At 45.2% G+C, this 25,794-nt stretch overlaps 1 protein-coding gene across 2 annotated transcripts in view; it reads left to right on the plus strand.

The window, feature by feature from the left end:
* Positions 1-25,794, plus strand: part of LOC139580507 (titin-like) — a 128,734-nt gene that overhangs the window by 57,612 nt on the left and 45,328 nt on the right. Inside the window, exons 4-7 of one of the 2 annotated variants that reach the window (XM_071409267.1) lie at positions 17,846-17,952; positions 21,075-22,156; positions 22,580-22,989; positions 24,695-24,727. In XM_071409267.1, coding sequence (XP_071265368.1) covers positions 17,846-17,952; positions 21,075-22,156; positions 22,580-22,989; positions 24,695-24,727 — 1,632 coding nt within the window. The remainder of the gene's footprint in view (positions 1-17,845; positions 17,953-21,074; positions 22,157-22,579; positions 22,990-24,694; positions 24,728-25,794) is intronic. The other variant, XM_071409268.1, reaches the window with a different exon arrangement.

Raw genomic sequence — 25,794 nt, forward strand, 5'->3', positions numbered from 1 at the left:
AAAGATTTTCTATTGGGTTCAGGTCTGGAGACTGGCTAGGCCACTCCAGGACCTTGAGATGCTTCTTACGGAGCCACTCCTTAGTTGCCATGGCTGTGTGCTTCGTGTCGTTGTCATGCTGGAAGACCCAGCCACGACCCATCTTCAATGCTCTTACTGAGGGAAGGAGGTTGTTGGCCAAGATCTCGCGATACATGGCCCCATCCATCCTCCCCTCAATACGGTGCAGTCGTCCTGTCCCCTTTGCAGAAAAGCATCCCCAAAGAATGATGTTTCCACCTCCATGCTTCACGGTTGGGATGGTGTTCTTGGGGTTGTACTCATACTTCTTCTTCCTCCAAACACGGCGAGTGGAGTTAGACCAAAAAGCTCTATTTTTGTCTCATCAGACCACATGACCTTCTCCCATTCCTCCTCTGGATCATCCAGATGGTCATTGGCAAACTTCAGACAGGCCTGGACATGCACTGGCTTAAGCAGGGGGACCTTGCGTGCGCTGCAGGATTTTAATCCATGACGGCGTAGTGTGTTACTAATGGTTTTCTTTGAGACTGTGGTCCCAGCTCTCTTCAGGTCATTGACCAGGTCCTGCCGTGTAGTTCTGGGCTGATCCCTCACCTTCCTCATGATCATTGATGCCCCACGAGGTGAAATCTTGCATGGAGCCCCAGACCGAGGGTGATTGACCGTCATCTTGAACTTCTTCCATTTTCTAATAATTGCGCCAACAGTTGTTTCCTTCTCACCAAGCTGCTTGCCTATTGTCCTGTAGCCCATCCCAGCCTTGTGCAGGTCTACAATTTTATCCCTGATGTCCTTACACAGCTCTCTGGTCTTGGCCATTGTGGAGAGGTTGGAATCTGTTTGATTGAGTGTGTGGACAGGTGTCTTTTATACAGGTAACGAGTTCAAACAGGTGCAGTTAATACAGGTAATGAGTGGAGAACAGGAGGGCTTCTTAAAGAAAAACTAACAGGTCTGTGAGAGCCGGAATTCTTACTGGTTGGTAGGTGATCAAATACTTATGTCATGCAATAAAATGCAAATTAATTATTTAAAAATCATACAATGTGAGTTTCTGGATTTTTGTTTTAGATTCCGTCTCTCACAGTTGAAGTGTACCTATGATAAAAATTACAGACCTTTACATGCTTTGTAAGTAGGAAAACCTGCAAAATCGGCAGTGTATCAAATACTTGTTCTCCCCACTGTATATGTTGAAGAGGGTGGGGCTTAAGCTGCATCCCTGTCTCATCTCACGGCCCTGTGGAAAGAAATGTGTGTTTTTTGCCAATTTTAACCACACACTTGTTGTTTATGTACATGAATTTTATAATGTTGTATGTTTTTCCCCCAACACCACTTTCCAGCTATTTGTATAGCAGACCCTCATACCAAATTGAGTCAACACATTTTTTGAAATCAACAAAGCATGAGAAGACTTTGCCTTTGTTTTTGTTTGTTTGTTTGTCAATTAGGGTGTGCAGGGTGAATACGTGGTCTGTCGTACAGTAATTTGGTAAAAAGCCAATTTGACATTTGCTCAGTACATTGTTTTCACTGAGGAAATGTACGAGTCTGCTGTTAAGGATAATGCAGAGGATTTTCCATAGGTTACTGTTGTTATTGGGGTCTGGCATCTTCCAACTATTGGGGAAGATGCCAGACCTGAGGATGATGTTAAAGAGTTTAAGTATAGCCAATTGGAATTTGTGGTCTGTATATTTTATAATTTCATGTAGGATACCATCAACACCGTAGGCCTTTTTTGGGGTTGGAGGGTTTGTATTTTGTCCTGCAGTTCGTTCAATGAAATTGGAGAATCCAGTGGGTTCTGGTCGTCTTTAATAGCTGATTCTAAGATTTCTAATTAATCATTGTCTTTGTTATTGAGCCAAATAGATTGGAGAAGTGGTTTTTCCACACATCTATGTTTTGGATAGATAACTCTTTGTGTTGTTGTTTGTTAAGTGTGTTCAAATTGTCCCTGAAGTGGTTGGATTCTTAAATTACATTGAGCTGATTTCTGACATGCTGTTCCTTCTTTTTCCGTAGTGTATTTCTGTATTGTTTTAGTGATTCACCACAGTGAAGGAGTAGACTCAGGGTTTCTGTATTGTTTTAGTGATTCACCATAGTGAAGGAGTAGACTCAGGGTTTCTGTATTGTTTTAGTGATTCACCACAGTGAAGGCGTAGACTCAGGGTTTCTGTATTGTTTTAGTGATTCACCATAGTGAAGGAGTAGACTCAGGGTTTCTGTATTGTTTTAGTGATTCACCACAGTGAAGGCGTAGACTCAGGGTTTCTGTATTGTTTTAGTGATTCACCGTAGTGAAGGAGTAGACTCAGGGTTTCTGTATTGTTTTAGTGATTCACCGTAGTGAAGGCGTAGACTCAGGGTTTCTGTATTGTTTTAGTGATTCACCACAGTGAAGGTGTAGACTCAGGGTTTCTGTATTGTTTTAGTGATTCACCATAGTGAAGGCGTAGACTCAGGGTTTCTGTATTGTTTTAGTGATTCACCATAGTGAAGGAGTAGACTCAGGGTTTCTGTATTGTTTTAGTGATTCACCATAGTGAAGGAGTAGACTCAGGGTTTCTGTATTGTTTTAGTGATTCACCATAGTGAAGGAGTAGACTCAGGGTTTCTGTATTGTTTTAGTGATTCACCGTAGTGAAGGCGTAGACTCAGGGTTTCTGTATTGTTTTAGTGATTCACCATAGTGAAGGAGTAGACTCAGGGTTTCTGTATTGTTTTAGTGATTCACCATAGTGAAGGAGTAGACTCAGGGTTTCTGTATTGTTTTAGTGATTCACCATAGTGAAGGAGTAGACTCAGGGTTTCTGTATTGTTTTAGTGATTCACCACAGTGAAGGAGTAGACTCAGGGTTTCTGTATTGTTTTAGTGATTCACCACAGTGAAGGAGTAGACTCAGGGTTTCTGTATTGTTTTAGTGATTCACCACAGTGAAGGAGTAGACTCAGGGTTTCTGTATTGTTTTAGTGATTCACCACAGTGAAGGAGTAGACTCAGGGTTTCTGTATTGTTTTAGTGATTCACCATAGTGAAGGAGTAGACTCAGGGTTTCTGTATTGTTTTAGTGATTCACCATAGTGAAGGAGTAGACTCAGGGTTTCTGTATTGTTTTAGTGATTCACCACAGTGAAGGAGTAGACTCAGGGTTTCTGTATTGTTTTAGTGATTCACCATAGTGAAGGAGTAGACTCAGGGTTTCTGTATTGTTTTAGTGATTCACCATAGTGAAGGAGTAGACTCAGGGTTTCTGTATTGTTTTAGTGATTCACCATAGTGAAGGAGTAGACTCAGGGTTTCTGTATTGTTTTAGTGATTCGCCACAGTGAAGGAGTAGACTCAGGGTTTCTGTATTGTTTTAGTGATTCACCACAGTGAAGGAGTAGACTCAGGGTTTCTGTATTGTTTTAGTGATTCACCATAGTGAAGGAGTAGACTCAGGGTTTCTGTATTGTTTTAGTAATTCACCATAGTGAAGGCGTAGGCTCAGGGTTTCTGGGTCTCTATGTGTTTTTGGTTGGATATGTTTCTCAATTTCTTTGTTAGGTTTTTGCATTCTTCATCAAACCATTTGTTATTGTTGTCAATTTTCTTAGGTTGTCAGCTTTAAATTTTTAGCTACTGTCTCTTTCTCACTGTCTAACTCTCTCTCTCTCTCTCTCTCTGTCTCTGTCTCTCTCGGTCTCTGTCTCTCTCTCTGACTCTCGCCCTGTCTCTCCCTAGCTACTGTAAGCTTCTCGATGTTAAAATAAATGGGTTTTCTGATTGACAGGCAGAAGGCTTTATGACATCAGCAATGTGCCAGTCCAGCTTGAAAAGGGATTTTTTAGGAAACTGACAATAGTTATTATCCCTCTTCTCTTGGTTATGATGAGAGGATATGAGGATGACAGGTGGCTCAGGTGTAGCCGAGTCTCCCCTCTGCCTCCTCCCCCTCTCCCCATGGGATGGCTATATCTCTACCTCTCCCCATGGCTATATCTCTACCTCTCCCCATGGCTATATCTCTACCTCTCCCCATGGGATGGCTATATCTCTACCTCTCCCCATGGCTATATCTCTACCTCTCCCCATGGGATGGCTATATCTCTACCTCTCCAACAGTAGATGTTTATTTAGACAGGGCTTGGAACAGTGGGCTGGGTTAGGGGATTAACAGATCTGTCTGTCTGGTAGGAAGCCCCCTTCTGTTCCTCCTGCTGTACACTGAGTCAGATAGAGAATCAATCTGTGTGTGTGTGTGTGTGCGTGCGTGTGCGTGTGCGTGCGTGTGTGTATGTGTGTGTGTGTGTGCACCTCCTGCTGCAGCCAGAAAGTCAATCCTATCTTGAGGCAGACAGGTTTGTTTGAATCTGCAGACAACCCTTCTCTCTCTCTCTCTTCACTTTGTTCCCTAAGCTAATCTCTCTTTTTCCACCCCTCATTCTCTTTCCTCTCTCTCCAGTCTCTCTCTCTCTCTCTCTCTCTCTCTCACACTCTCACTCTCACTCTCTGTCTCTCTCTCAATTCAATTCAAGGGGCTTTATTGACATGGGAAACATATGTTAACATTGCCAAAGCAAGTGAGGTAGATAATATACAAAAGTGAAATAAACAATACAAATTAACAGTAAACTTTACGCTCACAGAAGTTCCAAAATAATAAAGACATTTAAAATGTCATATTATGTCTAAAAACAGTGTTGTAACAATGTACAAATGGTTAAAGTACAGAAGGGAAAATAAATAAGCATAAATATGGGTTGTGTTTACAATGGTGTTTGTTCTTCACTGGTTGACCTTTTCTTGTGGCAACAGGTCACAAATCTTGCTGCTGTGATGGAACACTGTTGTATTTCACCCAGTAGATATGGGAGGTTATCAAAATTGGATTTGTTTTCAAATTCTTTGTGGATCTGTGTAATCTGAGGGAAATATGTCTCTCTAATATGGTCATACATTGGGCAGGAGGTTAGGAAGTGCAGCTCAGTTTCCACGTCATTTTGTGGGCAGTGTGCACATAGCCTGTCTTCTCTTGAGAGCCATGTCTGCCTACGGCAGCATTTCTCAATAGCAAGGCTATGCTCTCTGAGTCTGTACATAGTCAAAGCTTTCCTTAATGTTGGGTCAGTCACAGTGGTCAGGTATTCTGCCACTGTGTACTCTCTGTTTAGGACCAAATAGCATTCTGGTTTGTTCGTTTTTTTATGTTAATTCTTTCCAATGTGTCAAGTAATTATCTTTTTGTTTTCTCATGATTTGGTTGGGTCTACTTGTATTGCTGTCCTGGGGCTCTGTGGCGTCTGTTTGTGTTTGTGAACAGAGCCCCAGGACCAGCTTGCTTAGGGGACTCTTCTCCAGGTTCATCTCTCTGTAGGTGATTGCTTTGTTATGGAAGGTTCGGGAATCGCTTCCTTTTAGGTGGTAGTAGAATTTAATTGCTCTTTTCTGGATTTTGATAATTAGCACGTATTGGCCTAATTCTGCTCTGCATGCATTATTTGTGGTTTTACGTTGTACACGGAGGATCTTTTTGCAGAATTTCAATTTGGTGCAGAGCAGCATGCAGAGTTTCAATTTGGTGTTTGTCCCATTTTGTGAATTATTGGTTGGTGAGCGGACCCCAGACCTCACAACCACAAAGGGCAATGGGCTCTATGGCTGATTCAAGTATTTTTAGCCTGATCCTAATTGGTATGTCGAATTTTATCTTCCTTTTGATGGCATAGAATGTCCTCCTTGCCTTGTCTCTCAGATTGTTCACAGCTTTGTGAAAGTTACCTGTGGCGCTGATGTTTAGGCCGAGGTATGTATAGTTTTTGTGTGCTCTAGGGCAACGGTGTCTAGCTGGAATTTGTATTTGTGGAGTCTGAAGACATTTGACATCAGATTCTAGTAGGGTGAGGCCGGGTGCTCCAGACTGTTCTAGTGCCCTCGCCAATTCATTGATATATATGTTGAAGAGGGTGGGGCTTAAGCTGCATCCCTGTCTCACCCCACGGCCCTGTGGGAAAGAAGAATCTGTGTTTTTTGCCTATTTGAACCGCCCACTTGTTGTTTGTGTACATGGATTTTATAATGTTTTATGTTTTTCCCCAAACACCACTTTCCATCAATTTGTATAGCAGACCCTCATGCCAAACTGAGTCAAAGGCTTTTTTGAAATCAACAAAGCATGAGAAGACTTTGCCTTTGCTTTGTTTTGTTTGTTTGTCAGTTAGGGTGTGCAGGGTGAATATGTGGTCTGTTGTACAATAATCTGCAAACATTTGCCTACACCCTCTGGCAAAATGTGTAGATGTATCGTAGTGGCAGGGAGTCAGGAAGCAGATGGTGAGTTTAATAATAATGAACTTAGAGCGATCCAAAAACCAAGAGCAGCGTCTGGACATGAAATCTGAACCAATACTGCCTGAAGAGTGATGCTAGGGAGTGCTGGATAAAGGGGGAGTAATCAGGGAGGTGATGAAGTCCAGGTGTACCTAATGATGTGGCACAGGTGTGTGTAATGAGGGTTGCCAGGTGTGTGTAATGAGGGTTGCCAGGTGTGTGTAATGAGGGTTGCCAGGTGTGTGTAATGAGGGTTGCCAGGTGTGTGTAATGAGGGTTGCAGGTGTACGTAATGAGGGTTGCCAGGTGTGTGTAATGAGGGTTGCCAGGTGTGTGTAATGAGGGTTGCCAGGTGTGTGTAATGAGGGTTGCCAGGTGTGCGTAATGAGGGTTGCCAGGTGTGCGTAATGAGGGTTGCTAGGTGTGTGTAATGAGGGTTGCAGGTGTACGTAATGAGGGTTGCCAGGTGTGCGTAATGAGGGTTGCTAGGTGTGTGTAATGAGGGTTGCAGGTGTACGTAATGAGGGTTGCCAGGTGTGCGTAATGAGGGTTGCCAGGTGTGCGTAATGAGGGTTGCTAGGTGTGTGTAATGAGGGTTGCAGGTGTACGTAATGAGGGTTGCCAGGTGTGAGTAATGATGGGTTGCCAGGACGGTGGTTAGTAGACCGGCGCCGTCGATCGCCGGAGAGGGGGAGCGGGAGTGGACGTTGCAGAAATGCAGCAAACTTGCCTTCAAATGGCAAAATCTTCTCTCCGCCCCATGGCAAAATCTTCTCTCCGCCCCATGGCAAAATCTTCTCTCCGCCCCATGGCAAAATCTTCTCTCCGCCCCATGGCAAAATGCGCAGAATTCCAGGAAATTAACTTTTAAAAAATGTTAATGTTTTGCTTGCAAGGTGGGCGATGGGTACGAATGTGGGTACACAGACCCACTTGCCATTGCGGCCCCTCATGATGAGTTCCATGACATAGACTGACCAGGTGAATCCAGGTGAAAGCTATGATCTCTTACTGTATGTCACTTGTTAAATCCACTTTAATCAGTGGAGATGAATTTAACACAGGTTCAATGTTTAAGCTTTGAGACAAATTAGACATGGATTGTGTGCCATTCAGAGGGTGAATAATAATATTTAATATTTAATTAATTTAATTTAATTTAATTTTGAACAGTGTGCATCTGTTTTACTGTGTCAAGAATTGCAACACTGCTGGAGTTTTCACACTAAAACAGTTTCCCGTGTGTATCAAGAATGGTCTCCCACTCAAAGGACATCCAGCCAATTTGACACAACTGTGGAAAGCACTGGAGTCAACATGGGCCAGCCATCCCTGTGGAACGTTATAAAACACTTAGTGGGGTCATTCCCCGATGAACTGAGGCTGTTCTGAGGGCAAAAGAGGGAGGTGTTCCTAATGTTTTGTCCACTCAGTATTGATATACCAGATAGGTTGGCCCCTTATGAGACTACTTTGCTCTTATGTGTTTTGTATGTGAGTCTGTACAGTATATATGCAACCGTTTCTGTGTCTGTGTGTTTGTGTATGTTTTGTTTGTGTCTCTATGTGTGTCTGCGTGAGCATGTGCGTTTGTCTGTGTGTGTGCGTTGGCCGCGAGGACGGCTTTGCCGGCAGTTTGAGTTCTTAACCACAGCGGAACAGAAGGCGTTGGGCTAGCATCTCCATGTTACCATGGTGTCATACACAATGTGAAATGTCCTCTTCAGCAAAGACTGGGCTGCTAAACAGGCGCTAATTACCATCGCAAATTACTGCCGAACACATTACTCGTAACCATTGAGCTAGACCTATATTACCTAAGCCTAATGTCAAAAGAGTAAAACTTAATGGCCTTTTCAAATATGTTCAGTTATAGCTGGGTAAGGGAGAGAGTTCCTGCTGAACACCTCAATCCACAGGATTAGGGTTGCTATGGATTCTGGTTACTGTGGATTATGGTTACTATGGATTATGGTTACTGTGGATTATGGTTACTATGAATCCTGGTTACTGTGGATTATGGTTACTATGAATCCTGGTTACAGTGGATTATGGTTACTATGAATCCTGGTTACTGTGGATTATGGTTACTATGAATCCTGGTTACAGTGGATTATGGTTACTATGAATCCTGGTTACTATGGATTCTGGTTACTATGAATTGTGGTTACTGTGGATTATGGTTACTATGAATCCTGGTTACTATGGATTCTGGTTACTATGAATTGTGGTTACTGTGGATTATGGTTACTATGAATCCTGGTTACTATGGATTCTGGTTACTATGAATTGTGGTTACTATAGATCCTGTTTACAGTGGATTATGGTTACAATGGATCATATGGATTATGGTTACAATGGATCATATGGATTATGGTTACAATGGATCATATGGATTATGGTTACTATGGATCATATGGATTATGGTTACTATGGATCCTATTGGTTATGGTTACTATGGATCATATGGATTATGGTTACGATGGATCCTATTGGTTATGGTTACTATGGATCATATGGATTATGGTTACTATGGATCCTATTGGTTATGGTTACTATGGATCATATGGATTATGGTTACTATGGATCATATGGATTATGGTTACTGTGGATTATGGTTGTTATGGATCCTATCGATTCTGGTTAGTATGGGTTATGGTTACTATGGATTATGTTTAGAATGGTTACTATGGATTATGTTTAGAATGGTTACTATGGATTATGTTTGGAATGGTTACTATGGATTATGTTTAGAATGGTTACTATGGATTATGGTTACTATGGATTACGGTTACTATGGATCCTATGGATTATGGTTACCCTGGATTATGTTTAGAATGGTTACTATGGATTATGTTTAGAATGGTTACTATGGATTATGTTTAGAATGGTTACTATGGATTATGTTTAGAATGGTTACTATGGATTATGTTTAGAATGGTTACTATGGATTATGTTTAGAATGGTTACTATGGATTATGTTTAGAATGGTTACTATGGATTATGTTTAGAATGGTTACTATGGATTATGGTTACTATGGATTACGGTTACTATGGATCCTATGGATTATGGTTACCCTGGATTATGTTTAGAATGGTTACTATGGATTATGGTTACTATGGATTACGGTTACTATGGTTACTATGGATTATGGTTACTATGGATTATAGTTTCTATGGGTCCTATGGATTATGGTTACTATGGATTATAGTTTCTATGGGTCCTATGGATTATGGTTACTATGGATTATAGTTTCTATGGGTCCTATGGATTACGGTTACTATGGTTACTATGGATTATAGTTTCTATGGGTCCTATGGATTATGGTTACTATGGATTATAGTTTCTATGGGTCCTATGGATTATGGTTACTATGGATTACGGTTACTATGGTTACTATGGATTATGGTTACTATGGATTATAGTTTCTATGGGTCCTATGGATTATGGTTACTATGGATTATATTTTCTATGGGTCCTATGGATTATGGTTACTATGGATTATAGTTTCTATGGGTCCTATGGATTATGGTTACTATGGATTATAGTTTCTATGGGTCCTATGGATTATGGTTACTATGGATTATAGTTTCTATGGGTTACTATGGATCCTATGGAGTATGCCTGTTTGCCTGTATGCGTGGGATCACACATTCTATAGGCAGTGCTTCAGATCCTGGGGGAATACCCAGCAATCACTTAATTCCACATTTGTAGTGTGGTGTGACACCCAAATCCCTGGTTGCAGTGAGACCAATCCTACTGGTGGAGACAGGGATTACAATGTCACTGTATCTTTCACTGGCACTGCACTGGAGCTAAACTGTTCATATCTAAAATCTGTTCAATTACTACTGAAGGGCAATAGTATGATGAATTTGGAAGGTAGTTTGACATTTATGTAGCTTGTAGACATACTGACATAGAGGTCATACTGACATAGAGGTCATACTGACATAGAGGTCATACGGACATAGAGGTCATACTGACATAGAGGTCATACCGACATAGAGGTCATACAGACATAGAGGTCATACTGACATAGAGGTCATACTGACATAGAGGTCATACTGACATAGAGGTCATACTGACATAGAGGTCATACTGACGTAGAGGTCATACTGACATAGAGGTCATACTGACATAGAGGTCATACTGACATAGAGGTCATACTGACGTAGAGGTCATACTGGCGTAGAGGTCATACTGACGTAGAGGTCATACGGACATAGAAGTCAATACGGACATAGAGGTCATACCGACATAGAGGTCATACCGACATAGAGGTCATACCGACATAGAGGTCAATACGGACATAGAGGTCAATACGGACATAGAGGTCAATACGGACATAGAGGTCATACGGACATAGAGGTCATACGGACATAGAGGTCATACGGACATAGAGGTCATACGGACATAGAGGTCATACGGACATAGAGGTCATACGGACATAGAGGTCATACGGACATAGAGGTCATACGGACATAGAGATCAATACGGACATAGAGATCAATACGGACATAGAGGTCAATACGGACATAGAGGTCAATACGGACATAGAGGTCAATACGGACATAGAGGTCATACTGACATAGAGGTCATACGGACGTAGAGGTCAATACGGACGTAGAGGTCATACTGACGTAGAGGTCATACTGACGTAGAGGTCATACTGACGTAGAGGCCATACTGACGTAGAGGTCAAACTGACGTAGAGGTCATACTGACGTAGAGATCATACTGACGTAGAGGTCATACTGACGTAGAGGTCATACTGACGTATAGGTCATACTGACGTAGAGGTCATACTGACGTAGAGGCCATACTGACGTAGAGGTCATACTGACGTAGAGGTCATACTGACGTAGAGGTCATACTGACGTAGAGGTCATACGGACGTAGAGGTCATACTGACGTAGAGGTCATACTGACGTAGAGCTCATACTGACGTAGAGGTCATACTGACATAGAGGTCATACTGACATAGAGGTCATACTGACACAGAGGTCATACTGACGCAGAGGTCATACTGACACAGAGGTCATACTGACACAGAGGTCAATACGGACATAGAGGTCATACCGACATAGAGGTCAATACGGACATAGAGGTCAATACGGACATAGAGGTCATACGGACATAGCGTTCATACTGACATAGAGGTCATACGGACATAGAGGTCATACTGATATAGAGGTCATACTGACATAGAGGTCATACCGACATAGAGGTCATACCGACATAGAGGTCATACCGACATTATACGGACATAGAGGTCATACCGACATAGAGGTCATACCGACATTATACCGACATAGAGGTCATACTGACATAGAGGTCATACTGACATAGAGGTCATACCGACATAGAGGTCAATACGGACATAGAGGTCAATACGGACATAGAGGTCATACTGACATAGAGGTCAATACTGACATAGAGGTCAATACGGACATAGAGGTCAATACGGACATAGAGGTCATACTGACATAGAGGTCATACGGACATAGAGGCCACAGCCTCCTTCTTCATGTAGCCTAGCACAGATACCCAACTCACTGTCACTGAAAACAGTTCATCTGTCATTTACTATGGACATCTAGAAGATGTCGTTTTTATGGGAAAAAGAACATCACAGAGGACTTGAGTAAAACCTTCATTCCTGTCCTCCATCTCTGCTGTGTCCTGCCCCAGGGGAAGTCCAGGTTATTGAACAAGATGTTTTACCCTGCCATCGACTGATGTCTGTAATGACAGCAGGTTGAATTAACAGGGGGTCATATTATCCTGCTGTTGTCTGATTCATGTGTTCCTGTGAGTGTGTGGTGTGTGTGGTGTGTTTCAGGGTGGTGTGTCTGGACCCTTGTCTGTCTGGCTGGTTGTTATGGATCCATATTCATGATTATTTAATCTCTCTCCTTGTTCACAGTGGGGATTACTGTCTTCCCCTGACTCCCCCAGTTCTCCCCCTTAACTGTTCATGTTATCTGATGATTAGCGTGTGTGTGTGTCTGTGTCTGTGTCTGTGTCTGTGTCTGTGTCTGTGTCTGTGTCTGTGTCTGAGTGTGAGTGTGTCTGTCTGTCTGTCTGTCTGTCTGTCTGTCTGTCTGTCTGTCTGTCTGTCTGTCTGTCTGTGTCTGTGTCTGTGTGTGTGTGTGTGTGTGTGTGTGTGTGTGTGTGTGTGTGTGTCTGTGTGTGTGTCAGCTTGGGGGCTGCAGTACGGAGCTTCTTTCTCTGTATCTGTTTTATTGAACAATGGAGGAAAATAGTCTGATCTGATGCTGTGATGGTAACAACCAGTCTGATCTGATGCTGTGATGGTAACAACCAGTCTGATCTGATGCTGTGATGGTAACTACCAGTCTGATCTGATGCTGTGATGGTAACAACCAGTCTGATCTGATGCTGTGATGGTAACAACGAGTCTGATCTGATGCTGTGATGGTAACAGCCAGTCTGATCTGATGCTGTGATGGTAACTACCAGTCTGATCTGATGCTGTGATGGTAACAACCAGTCTGATCTGAAGCTGTGATGGTAACAACCAGTCTGATCTGATGCTGTGATGGTAACAACCAGTCTGATCTGAAGCTGTGATGGTAACAACCAGTCTGATCTGATGCTGTGATGGTAACAACCAGTCTGATCTGATGCTGTGATGGTAACAACCAGTCTGATCTGATGCTGTGATGGTAACAACCAGTCTGATCTGATGCTGTGATGGTAACAACCAGTCTGATCTGATGCTGTGATGGTAACAACCAGTCTGATCTGATGCTGTGATGGTAACAACCAGTCTGATCTGATGCTGTGATGGTAACAACCAGTCTGATCTGATGCTGTGATGGTAACAACCAGTCTGATCTGATGCTGTGATGGTAACAACCAGTCTGATCTGAAGCTGTGATGGTAACAGCCAGTCTGATCTGATGCTGTGATGGTAACAACCAGTCTGATCTGATGCTGTGATGGTAACAACCAGTCTGATCTGATGCTGTGATGGTAACAACCAGTCTGATCTGATGCTGTGATGGTAACAACCAGTCTGATCTGATGCTGTGATGGTAACAACCAGTCTGATCTGATGCTGTGATGGTAACAACCAGTCTGATCTGATGCTGTGATGGTAACAACCAGTCTGATCTGATGCTGTGATGGTAACAACCAGTCTGATCTGATGCTGTGATGGTAACAACCAGTCTGATCTGATGCTGTGATGGTAACAACCAGTCTGATCTGATGCTGTGATGGTAACAACCAGTCTGATCTGATGCTGTGATGGTAACAACCAGTCTGATCTGATGCTGTGATGGTAACTACCAGTCTGATCTGATGCTGTGATGGTAACAACCAGTCTGATCTGATGCTGTGATGGTAACAACCAGTCTGATCTGATGCTGTGATGGTAACAACCAGTCTGATCTGAAGCTGTGATGGTAACAACCAGTCTGATGTGATGCTGTGATGGTAACAACCAGTCTGATCTGAAGCTGTGATGGTAACTACCAGTCTGATCTGATGCTGTGATGGTAACAACCAGTCTGATCTGAAGCTGTGATGGTAACAACCAGTCTGATCTGATGCTGTGATGGTAACAACCAGTCTGATCTGATGCTGTGATGGTAACAACCAGTCTGATCTGATGCTGTGATGGTAACAGCCAGTCTGATCTGATGCTGTGATGGTAACAACCAGTCTGATCTGATGCTGTGATGGTAACAACCAGTCTGATCTGATGCTGTGATGGTAACAACCAGTCTGATCTGATGCTGTGATGGTAACAACCAGTCTGATCTGGTGCTGTGATGGTAACAACCAGTCTGATCTGATGCTGTGATGGTAACAACCAGTCTGATCTGATGCTGTGATGGTAACAACCAGTCTGATCTGATGCTGTGATGGTAACTACCAGTCTGATCTGATGCTGTGATGGTAACAACCAGTCTGATCTGATGCTGTGATGGTAACAACCAGTCTGATCTGATGCTGTGATGGTAACAACCAGTCTGATCTGATGCTGTGATGGTAACAACCAGTCTGATCTGATGCTGTGATGGTAGCAACCAGTCTGATCTGATGCTGTGATGTTAACAACCAGTCTGATCTGATGCTGTGATGGTAACAACCAGTCTGATCTGATGCTGTGATGGTAACTACCAGTCTGATCTGATGCTGTGATGGTAACAACCAGTCTGATCTGATGCTGTGATGGTAACAACCAGTCTGATCTGATGCTGTGATGGTAACAACCAGTCTGATCTGATGCTGTGATGGTAACAACCAGTCTGATCTGATGCTGTGATGGTAACAACGAGTCTGATCTGATGCTGTGATGGTAACTACCAGTCTGATCTGATGCTGTGATGGTAACAACCAGTCTGATCTGATGCTGTGATGGTAACAACCAGTCTGATCTGATGCTGTGATGGTAACAACCAGTCTGATCTGATGCTGTGATGGTAACAACCAGTCTGATCTGATGCTGTGATGGTAACAACCAGTCTGATCTGATGCTGTGATGGTAACAACCAGTCTGATCTGATGCTGTGATGGTAACAACCAGTCTGATCTGATGCTGTGATGGTAACTACCAGTCTGATCTGATGCTGTGATGGTAACAACCAGTCTGATCTGATGCTGTGATGGTAACAACCAGTCTGATCTGATGCTTTGATGGTAACTACCAGTCTGATCTGATGCTGTGATGGTAACAACCAGTCTGATCTGATGCTGTGATGGTAACTACCAGTCTGATCTGATGCTGTGATGGTAACAACCAGTCTGATCTGATGCTGTGATGGTAACAACCAGTCTGATCTGATGCTGTGATGGTAACAACCAGTCTGATCTGATGCTGTGATGGTAACTACCAGTCTGATCTGATGCTGTGATGGTAACAACCAGTCTGATCTGATGCTGTGATGGTAACTACCAGTCTGATCTGATGCTGTGATGGTAACAACCAGTCTGATCTGAAGCTGTGATGGTAACTACCAGTCTGATCTGATGCTGTGATGGTAACAACCAGTCTGATCTGGTGCTGTGATGGTAACTACCAGTCTGATCTGATGCTGTGATGGTAACTACCAGTCTGATCTGATGCTGTGATGGTAACAACCAGTCACATCTGAAGCTGTGATGGTAACTACCAGTCTGATCTGATGCTGTGATGTAACAACCAGTCTGATCTGATGCTGTGATGGTAACAACCAGTCTGATCTGATGCTGTGATGGTAACAACCAGTCTGATCTGATGCTGTGATGGTAACAAGCAGTCTGATCTGATGCTGTGATGGTAACTACCAGTCTGATCTGATGCTGTGATGGTAACAACCAGTCTGATCTGATGCTGTGATGGTAAAACCAGTCTGATCTGATGCTTTGATGGTAACTACCAGTCTGATCTGATGCTGTGATGGTAACAACCAGTCTGATCTGATGCTGTGATGGTAACAACCAGTCTGATCTGATGCTGTGATGGTAACTACCAGTCTGATCTGATGCTGTGATGGTAACAACCAGTCTGATCTGATGCTGTGATGGTAACAACCAGTCTGATCTGATGCTGTGATGGTTACAACCAGTCTGATCTGATGCTGTGATGGTAACTACCAGTCTGATCTGATGCTGTGATGGTAACAACCAGTCTGATCTGATGCTGTGATGGTAACTACCAGTCTGATCTGATGCTGTGATGGTAACTACCAGTCTGATCTGATGCTGTGATGGTAACAGCCAGTCTGATCTGATGCTGTGATGGTAACAACCAGTCTGATCTGATGCTGTGATGGTAACTACCAGTCTGATCTGATGCTGTGATGGTAACAACCAGTCTGATCTGATGCTGTGATGGTAACAACCAGTCTGATCTGATGCTGTGATGGTAACAATCAGAGGCAGCTGTCTATCGTTGTCTCTGATTGGGGATCATGCTTAGGCAGCCCTTTTTCCCACCTTAGTTTGTGGGATCTTGTTTGTGTGTAGTTGGTTTCTGCACTGCATGTAGCTTTACGTTCGTTTTGTATTTTGTTGTTTTTTTAGGTGTCATTTAAAATAAAGTAAAATGTATGGCCTCCCACGCTGCACCTTGGTCCAATCCATCCGTAAACTAACGTGGCATGAACTACATATTTATTCACTGGATGGTTCTCCGATCGATCAGGTTCCCGACCTGGTTGGTTCTCCCATCGATCAGGTTCCCGCCTACAAATATCCGCCTACAAATATCCGGGTATCTGGATTGACAAAGACTTAATGTTTAAAAAACATACGGATGAGCTAGTTCAAAAGATAAGACTTAAAGTGGACTTCTTGTTTTTCAGAAATAGATCATGCCTCTCCCTAAACAGCAGGAAGTAGATTGTTCCAAGCGGTTCTTGATTATGGTGACACCATTTCCCAGAATGCAGCAGCCACTACTCTTAAACCTTTGTATGCCGTCTACCATAGCGCCATTCGTTTGATCACAGGTGACAGTTTTAATACGCATCGCTGCATCCTGTATCAAAAGGTTGGCTGGTCCATGTAGATCAATTCATTACTCCCTTTTGTTTACAAAGCCCTACGACACAAAGCTTCCAACTTACCAAACTTCATTGCTAACGTATAAAATAATGAGTTACTAAAGACGTTCACAGGGTTGGTTACCTCTTGAGGTCCCCCGGGTCTCCACGGAATTAGGTCAATCCGCTTTTAGTTTTTTACGCTCCAAATGTTTGGAATCACTTACAACATTCGTTCCATTTGGTTTCCCAGGTGGCACTAGGGCAGTTTAAAGCCCCGATGACGAATGAGTTCACTGAGGTGAGCAATTGTTCTGATTGATTGATTGATTTAGTGACTAGTTTCTGATGCTGGGATGTTGGTGATGTTCTGGTGTATCGTACTCTGATGCTGGGATGTTGGTGATGTTCTGGTTTATCTACTGTTATTGGCTCTGATCAATGTTTTATCTTTTCTGCTTTGTGGACTCATCGTACCAGTGTGATCTTTCCCTTCACACCATGGTCCCTATGAGGTCTACAGTGATACTGAGTCTGTCTGTCTCTCTCGCTGTCTCTCTCTCTGTCTGTCTCTCTCTCTCTCTGTCTGTCTCTCTCTCTCTCTCTCTCTCTGTCTCTCTCTCTCTCTCTCTCTCTCTCTCTGTCTCTCTCTCTCTCTCTCTCTCTCTCTCTCTCTCTCTCTCTCTCTCTCTCTCTCTCTCTCTCTCTCTCTCTCTCTCTCTCTCTCTCTCTCTCTCTCTCTCTCTCTCTCTCTCTCTCTCTCTCTCTCTCTCTCTCTCTCTCTACACCATGGTCCCTATGAGGTCTACAGTGATTCTGAGTCTCTCTCTCTCTCTCTCTCTCTCTCTCTCGCTCTCTCTCTACACCATGGTCCCTATGAGGTCTACAGTGATTCTGAGTCTCTCTCTCTCTCTCTCTCTCTCTCTCTCTCTCTCTCTCTACACCATGGTCCCTATGAGGTCTACAGTGATACTGAGTCTCTCTGTCCTACAGGAGCTCAGACTCAGACGGAGCGTTCGAGACGCCAGAGTCGACCACCCCGGTCAAGTCCCCCACGGAGACAGACCCTCATGCCCAGCTGCTGACCTCGGAAGACACCGGTGAGAGAGACTCGTGCACATTCACAGAGAGACAGAGAGAGAGGCACACACGCACGCACGCGCACACACACACACACACACACACACACACACACACACACACACACACACACACACACACACACACACACACACACACACACACACACACACACACACACACACACACACACACACACACACACACACACACACACACAGAGAGAGAGACACACACAGAGACAGAGATTTAGAATGCCCTCTACTGGTGACTACTGGTACTTCAAACAAAGAGGTTTTCTCTGTTCAGTCAGTCCGACCAGCGTCACTGAGCTGCTAAAGGATATAAGCAGGTCTTATCTATGCAGAAAAGCTTCAGCCATCCATCACAATGTTCATTTGTGTTTTACTGATTGGACAGCTGGGAGGTTGTGATGAAATATTCAGAGCTCATTCATCAATTGAATTAGTCTTAAAACCAGACAACCTTCACCATCATCTCTATCTCTCTCTCTCAATTCAATTCAATTTCAGGGCTTTATTGGCATGGGACATATATGTTTACATTGCCAAGGCAAGTGAAATATATAATAAACAAATGTACAACTGTACATTACACATAGAAAAATTCCAAAAGAATAAAAGACATTTCAAATGTCGTATTATGTATATACAGTGGGGAGAACAAGTATTTGATACACTGCCGATTTTGCAGGTTTTCCTACTTACAAAGCATGTAGAGGTCTGTAATTTTTATCATAGGTACACTTCAACTGTGAGAGACGGAATCTAAAACAAAAATCCAGAAAATCACATTGTATGATTTTTAAGTAATTAATTTGCATTTTATTGCATGACATAAGTATTTGATCACCTACCAACCAGTAAGAATTCCGGCTCTCACAGACCTGTTAGTTTTTCTTTAAGAAGCCCTCCTGTTCTCCACTCATTACCTGTATTAACTGCACCTGTTTGAACTCGTTACCTGTATAAAAGACACCTGTCCACACACTCAATCAAACAGATTCCAACCTCTCCACAATGGCCAAGACCAGAGAGCTGTGTAAGGACATCAGGGATAAAATTGTAGACCTGCACAAGGCTGGGATGGGCTACAGGACAATAGGCAAGCAGCTTGGTGAGAAGGAAACAACTGTTGGCGCAATTATTAGAAAATGGAAGAAGTTCAAGATGACGGTCAATCACCCTCGGTCTGGGGCTCCATGCAAGATTTCACCTCGTAGGGCATCAATGATCATGAGGAAGGTGAGGGATCAGCCCAGAACTACACGGCAGGACCTGGTCAATGACCTGAAGAGAGCTGGGACCACAGTCTCAAAGAAAACCATTAGTAACACACTACGCCGTCATGGATTAAAATCCTGCAGCGCACGCAAGGTCCCCCTGCTTAAGCCAGTGCATGTCCAGGCCTGTCTGAAGTTTGCCAATGACCATCTGGATGATCCAGAGGAGGAATGGGAGAAGGTCATGTGGTCTGATGAGACAAAAATAGAGCTTTTTGGTCTAACTCCACTCGCCGTGTTTGGAGGAAGAAGAAGTATGAGTACAACCCCAAGAACACCATCCCAACCGTGAAGCATGGAGGTGGAAACATCATTCTTTGGGGATGCTTTTCTGCAAAGGGGACAGGACGACTGCACCGTATTGAGGGGAGGATGGATGGGGCCATGTATCGCGAGATCTTGGCCAACAACCTCCTTCCCTCAGTAAGAGCATTGAAGATGGGTCGTGGCTGGGTCTTCCAGCATGACAACGACACGAAGCACACAGCCATGGCAACTAAGGAGTGGCTCCGTAAGAAGCATCTCAAGGTCCTGGAGTGGCCTAGCCAGTCTCCAGACCTGAACCCAATAGAAAATCTTTGGAGGGAGCTGAAAGTCCGTATTGCCCAGCGACAGCCCCGAAACCTGAAGGATCTGGAGAAGATCTGTAGGGAGGAGTGGGCCAAAATCCCTGCTGCAGTGTGTGCAAACCTAGTCAAGAACTACAGGAAACGTATGATCTCTGTAATTGCAAACAAAGGTTTCTGTACCAAATATTAAGTTCTGCTTTTCTGATGTATCAAATACTTATGTCAAGGGCCTCCCGGGTGGCGCAGTGGTCTAGAGCACTGCATCGCAGTGCTATGCTGCGCCACCAGAGTCTGGGTTCGCGCCCAGGCTCTGTCGCAGCCGGCCGCGACCGGGAGGTCCGTGGGGCGACGCACAATTGGCTTAGCGTCGTCCGGGCTAGGGAGGGTTTGGCCGGTAGGGATATCCTTGTCTCATCGCGCTCCAGCGACTCCTGTGGCGGGCCGGGCGCAGTGCGCGCTAACCGAGGGGGGCGGGTGCACGGTGTTTCCTCCGACACATTGGTGCGGCTGGCTTCCGGGTTGGAGGCGCGCTGTGTTAAGAAGCAGTGCGGCTTGGTTGGGTTGTGCTTCGGAGGACGCGTGACTTTCGACCTTCGTCTCTCCCGAGCCCGTACGGGAGTTGTAGCGATGAGACAAGATAGTAATTACTAGCGATTGGATACCACGAAAATTGGGGAGAAAAGGGGATAAAATTTAAAAAATAAAATAAAAATAAAATAAAATACTTATGTCATGCAATAAAATGCAAATTAATTACTTAAAAATCATACAATGTGATTTTCTGGATTTTTGTTTTAGATTCCGTCTCTCATAGTTGAAGTGTACCTATGATAATAATTACAGACCTCTACATGCTTTGTAAGTAGGAAAACCTGCAAAATCGGCAGTGTATCAAATACTTGTTCTCCCCACTGTATATATATACAGTGTTGTACAGTCGCTCTCTCTCTCAATAACATTTTAGGGCTTTATTGTCATGGAAACATGTTTCTCTCTCTCTCAATAACATTTTAGGGCTTTATTGTCATGGAAACATGTTTCTCTCTCTCTCAATAACATTTTAGGGCTTTATTGTCATGGAAACATGTTTCTCTCTCTCTCAATAACATTTTAGGGCTTTATTGTCATGGAAACATGTTTCTCTCTCTCTCAAACAAATACAACTAACAAACATCAGAAGAATGTAATTTCTCTCTCTCATTCAAACACCATATATGGATTGTGTCATGACTATATAATACCTATCATATATATGTCTCTGTTCCTCCAGGTCTTGGCTGTGACTCTGAGGCAGACGGTGAACCCGGGTCAGAGGCTAAAGGTCACCATGGTAGCTCCCTGTCCATAGTCTTTGACGAGGACAAGCCCATAGCTGCTAGCGGAGCCTATAACTTAGACCAGCTCATTGCTGCTGCTGCTGCTGCTGCAGAGGCCCAGAGCCGATCAACTCTAACCCGCTCTCTGAGCCTTCAGGCTGGGGAGCTAGACGGCGGAGGCCCTCTAGACGGCGGAGGATCCTCCATCTCAATCGGAGACTCCCGTCCCTTAGCTGAGGCCTTTAGTGTTGACAGTGGTACTGAGAGTGCTCCAGGGACTCTCCGCAGACCCTCCAAGAAGGGGCCTCTCCGCCCAGGCGGCTCCCTGAAAAAGAAGCCTCTCGCCGGGCAGAGCTCTAACCTAGAGAGCCCCCAACCTCCGTCCTCCGGAACCACCCCGGAGCTGGAGAACAGTGCCGAGCCCACCAGAGCAGCCAGCCCACTATTGGGCTCTGAGGATCCGGAAGTAGGAGGAGCCACAGTAGACTACGCCCCTGGTCCTACCTCGGCCACGCCCAGTACAGGAGGCACGCTCTGCAGAACCAGGAAGCCATGTGTGGAAAGCTCCGCCTCGCTCACTGAAGAGACCAATCACATTAGCCCAGAGACAGATAATCAACTAATCCTGGCCCCTACTTCTATTCTGACTCCGACCCCAGCTATCTCTATACCCAACCGACAGGAGGACACCCCCGTCTCCGTGCCGGAGGCCCCCCCAGGCAGCGAAGGCTCTCCCCTCAGTGGGACCTACAAATGGGACCCAGACAACTTTGAAGACATCGACCCGTTCAACAACGGAGGGAGTAAAGTCGCTAACTCCCCGCCGTTGGGTAGGAAAGGAGGCGTTCTGTCCGTTGCCCCGGTCTCTAACCCCCCAGAGCGCCCTAACGCCGAGCCAGCCCTTCCCTCAACCAGCCCCCCGATTCGGACCTCAGGGGCGGTCAGGCTGGAGTTTGACTATTCTGAGGAGACCCTCGAGGAGCCTCCCAAGGCCTCTCCACCACCCAAGAAGATGGGCAAAAAAACAGGCTCCAAGGTTAGTCTGTCACAGGGTTGCAAAATTCTGTTAACTTTCCCCAAATTCCCTGATCTCCCAGAAACCCCAGTTGGATTCCAGGAATTTTGCAACTCTAGTCTGTCATCATGTTTAGTGCTCTCCTTGGTTAGTCCGTCTATATGTTTAATCTGTACGTTTTATATTCTGTCATCATGTTTAGTGCTCTCCTTGGTTAGTCCGTCTACATGTTTAATCTGTACGTTTTATATTCTGTCATCATGTTTGGTGCTCTCCTTGGTTAGTCCGTCTATATGTTTAATCTGTACGTTTTATGTTTGATTTTTATTTTATTGATTAAATTTCTGACTACGTAAAGTTACTTTGGAGTGTTTTGAAAAGCGCTTAAAATTAATAAACTGTATCGTTATTCATATTATGTGTTATTATTATTATTATTATCAGATGCCTCTAAGGAAGCCCAGGATGGGTCTGAAGAAGGCCGTCCAGCCCCCATCTGAACCCCTAGCCAACACCCCAGTTCCCGATGACATCCCCGTCTCTAAGGCCTCCTACGACTTTGACCCGGCCCAGTGGGACGACCCAAACTTCAACCCGTTCGGCTCTGACAGCGGGATCCCCGTCTCTCTCAAACCCTCCTATAGCTTTGACTCTGACACCTTCAATGAGTCAGCTGTTAACTCCTTCAAGGGTTCGTCCAATAGGACGGCTGCGTTTCCACCCAAGGCTGCCTCTGGCTCCGCCTCTTTCGAGGTGTCGGCCAATGACGACGAGGTTGATAACGATGAAGTTAGGGAGCTGGAGGACCACAACCAGAACAAACCGGCCAAGCCCAAGAAGAAACCGATCAAATCGTAAGTTTAAATACCATTTCATTATTAGGTGATTATAAGGCACTTTCACGTTACCATTTGTTTCTGTGTTTCTGTTTGTATGTGTAGTACTGAATCCTTTTAGCTGTTAAGGTGTGTGTGTGTGTGTGTGTGTGTGTGTGTGTGTGTGTGTTTTGTTATCTCTGTCTGTGCCACCTGTCTCTCCGTCACCTGTCTGTCTCTCTGTCACTTGTCTGTCCCTCTGTCTCCTGTCTGTCTCTCTGCCACCTGTCTGTCCCTCTGTCACCTGTCTGTCCTTCTGTCTCCTGTCTGTCTCTCTGTCTCCTGTCTGTCTCTCTGTCTCCTGTCTGTCTCTCTGTCTCCTGTCTGTCTCTCTGTCACCTGTCTGTCTCTCTGTCACCTGTCTGTTTCTCTCTCTCTGTCACCTGTCTGTCTCTCTGTCACCTGTCTGTCTCTCTGTCTCCTGTCTGTCTCTCTGTCTCCTGTCTGTCTCTCTGTCACCTGTCTGTCTCTCTGTCTCCTGTCTGTCTCTCTGTCACCTGTCTGTCCTTCTGTCTCCTGTCTGTCTCTCTGTCTCCTGTCTGTCTCTCTGTCTCCTGTCTGTCTCTCTGTCTCCTGTCTGTCTCTCTGTCACCTGTCTGTCTCTCTGTCACCTGTCTGTTTCTCTCTCTCTGTCACCTGTCTGTCTCTCTGTCACCTGTCTGTCTCTCTGTCTCCTGTCTGTCTCTCTGTCTCCTGTCTGTCTCTCTGTCACCTGTCTGTCTCTCTGTCTCCTGTCTGTCTCTCTGTCACCTGTCTGTCTCTCTGTCTCTCTCTCATGTCTGTCTCTCTGTTACCTGTCTGTCTCTCTGTCTCCTGTCTGTCTCTCTGTATCTTGTCTGCCTCTCTGCCACCTGTCTGTCTCTCTGTCACCTGTCTGTCTCTCTGTCTCTCTGTTACCTGTCTGTCTCTCTGTCTCCTGTCTGTCTCTCTGTCACCTGTCTGTCTGTCTCCTGTCTGTCTCTCTGTCTCCTGTCTGTCTCTCTGTCACCTGTCTGTCTCTCTGTCACCTGTCTGCCTCTCTGTCTCATGTCTGTCTCTCTGTCTCCTGTCGGTCTCTCTGTCACCTGTCTGTCTCTGTCTCATGTCTGTCTCCTGTCTGTCTCTCTGTGACCTGTCTGTCTCTCTGTCTCCTGTCTGTCTCTCTGTCTCATGTCTGTCTCTCTGTCTCATGTCTGTCTCTCTGTCACCTGTCTGTCTCTCTGTCACCTGTCTGTCTCTCTGTCTCCTGTCTGTCTCTCTGTCACCTGTCTGCCTCTCTGCCACCTGTCTGTCTCTCTGTCACCTGTCTGTCTCTCTGTCACTTGTCTGTCTCTCTGTCTCCTCTCTGTCTCCTGTCTGTCTCTCTGTCTCCTGTCTGTCTCTCTGTCTCCTGTCTGTCTCTCTGTCACTTGTCTGTCTCTCTGTCTCCTCTCTGTCTCCTGTCTGTCTCTCTGTCTCCTGTCTGTCTCTCTGTCTCCTGTCTGTCTCTCTGTCTCCTGTCTGTCTCTCTGTCTCCTGTCTGTCTCTCTGTCTCCTGTCTGTCTCTCTGTCTCCTGTCTGTCTCTCTGTCACCTGTCTGTCTCTCTGTCACCTCTCTGTCTCCTGTCTGTCTCTCTGTCTCCTGTCTGTCTCTCTGTCACCTGTCTGTCTCTCTGTCACCTGTCTGTCTCTCTGTCTCCTGTCTGTGTGTTCTCGTATGCCACAGGAAGGCGAAGGGTTCCTCTCTGTGTTGTCTGTTGTAAGTACAGTAATGTCAGCAGGACTGTTTTGACCTCTAACTGTAGATGTGATATTCCCTTTTTTATAAACTCTCAGAGTGAGCATGTTACCCCGTCGTGCTCCTCCCCGTCGTGCTCCTCTCCATCGTGCTCCTCCCCGTCTTGCTCCTCCCCGTCGTGCTCCTCCCCGTCCCACTCCTCCCCGTCGTGCTCCTCCCCGTCCCACTCCTCCCCGTCGTGCTCCTCCCCGTCCCACTCCTCCCCGTCGTGCTCCTCCCCGTCGTGCTCCTCCCCGTCCCGCTCCTCCCCGTCCCGCTCCTCCCCGTCTTGCTCCTCCCCGTCGTGCTCCTCCCCGTCGCGCTCCTCCCCGTCGTGCTCCTCCCCGTCGTGCTCCTCCCCGTCGTGCTCCTCCCCGTCGTGCTCCTCTCCGTCGTGCTCCTCCCCGTCGTGCTCCTCCCCGCCGTGCTCCTCTCCGTCGTGCTCCTCCCCGTCGTGCTCCTCCCCGTCGTGCTCCTCTCCGTCGTGCTCCTCCCCGTCGTGCTCCTCTCCTTCTAACTTTCCCCAAATTCACAGGTTTCTTCTGAAATTCTGGGAATCTTCCCAACCAGGATTTCTGGAAAACCTGGGACCTTCCTCCTTATAAACCTTCCTCCTTATTAACACACCAGTAACATAAAACCAACCAATTAGAGAAACTCTACCAGGCCCATCAACCAATCAGACAAGCTCTACCATAAAAACCCAACCAATTAGAGAAACTCTACCACGCCCATCAACCAATCAGACAAGCTCTACCATAAAAAACCCAACCAATTAGAGAAACTCTACCACGCCCATCAACCAATCAGACAAGCTCTACCATAAAAAACCAACCAATCAGAGAAGCTCTACCAGGCCCATCAACCAATCAGACAAGCTCTACCATAAAAAACCAACCAATCAGAGAAGCTCTACCAGGCCCATTTTCTTCAATGAGCATCCTGCCATATAAATGTAACATGTCTTGTACAGGTGCACCTCTTCTCCAAGGGATAGAGAACATTCACACGGTAGTAGCTCCTCTATTGATGAGCAACAGAGGTTAGTC

Source organism: Salvelinus alpinus, chromosome 7, assembly GCF_045679555.1.
Source record: "Salvelinus alpinus chromosome 7, SLU_Salpinus.1, whole genome shotgun sequence".
Lineage (NCBI taxonomy): Eukaryota > Metazoa > Chordata > Actinopteri > Salmoniformes > Salmonidae > Salvelinus > Salvelinus alpinus.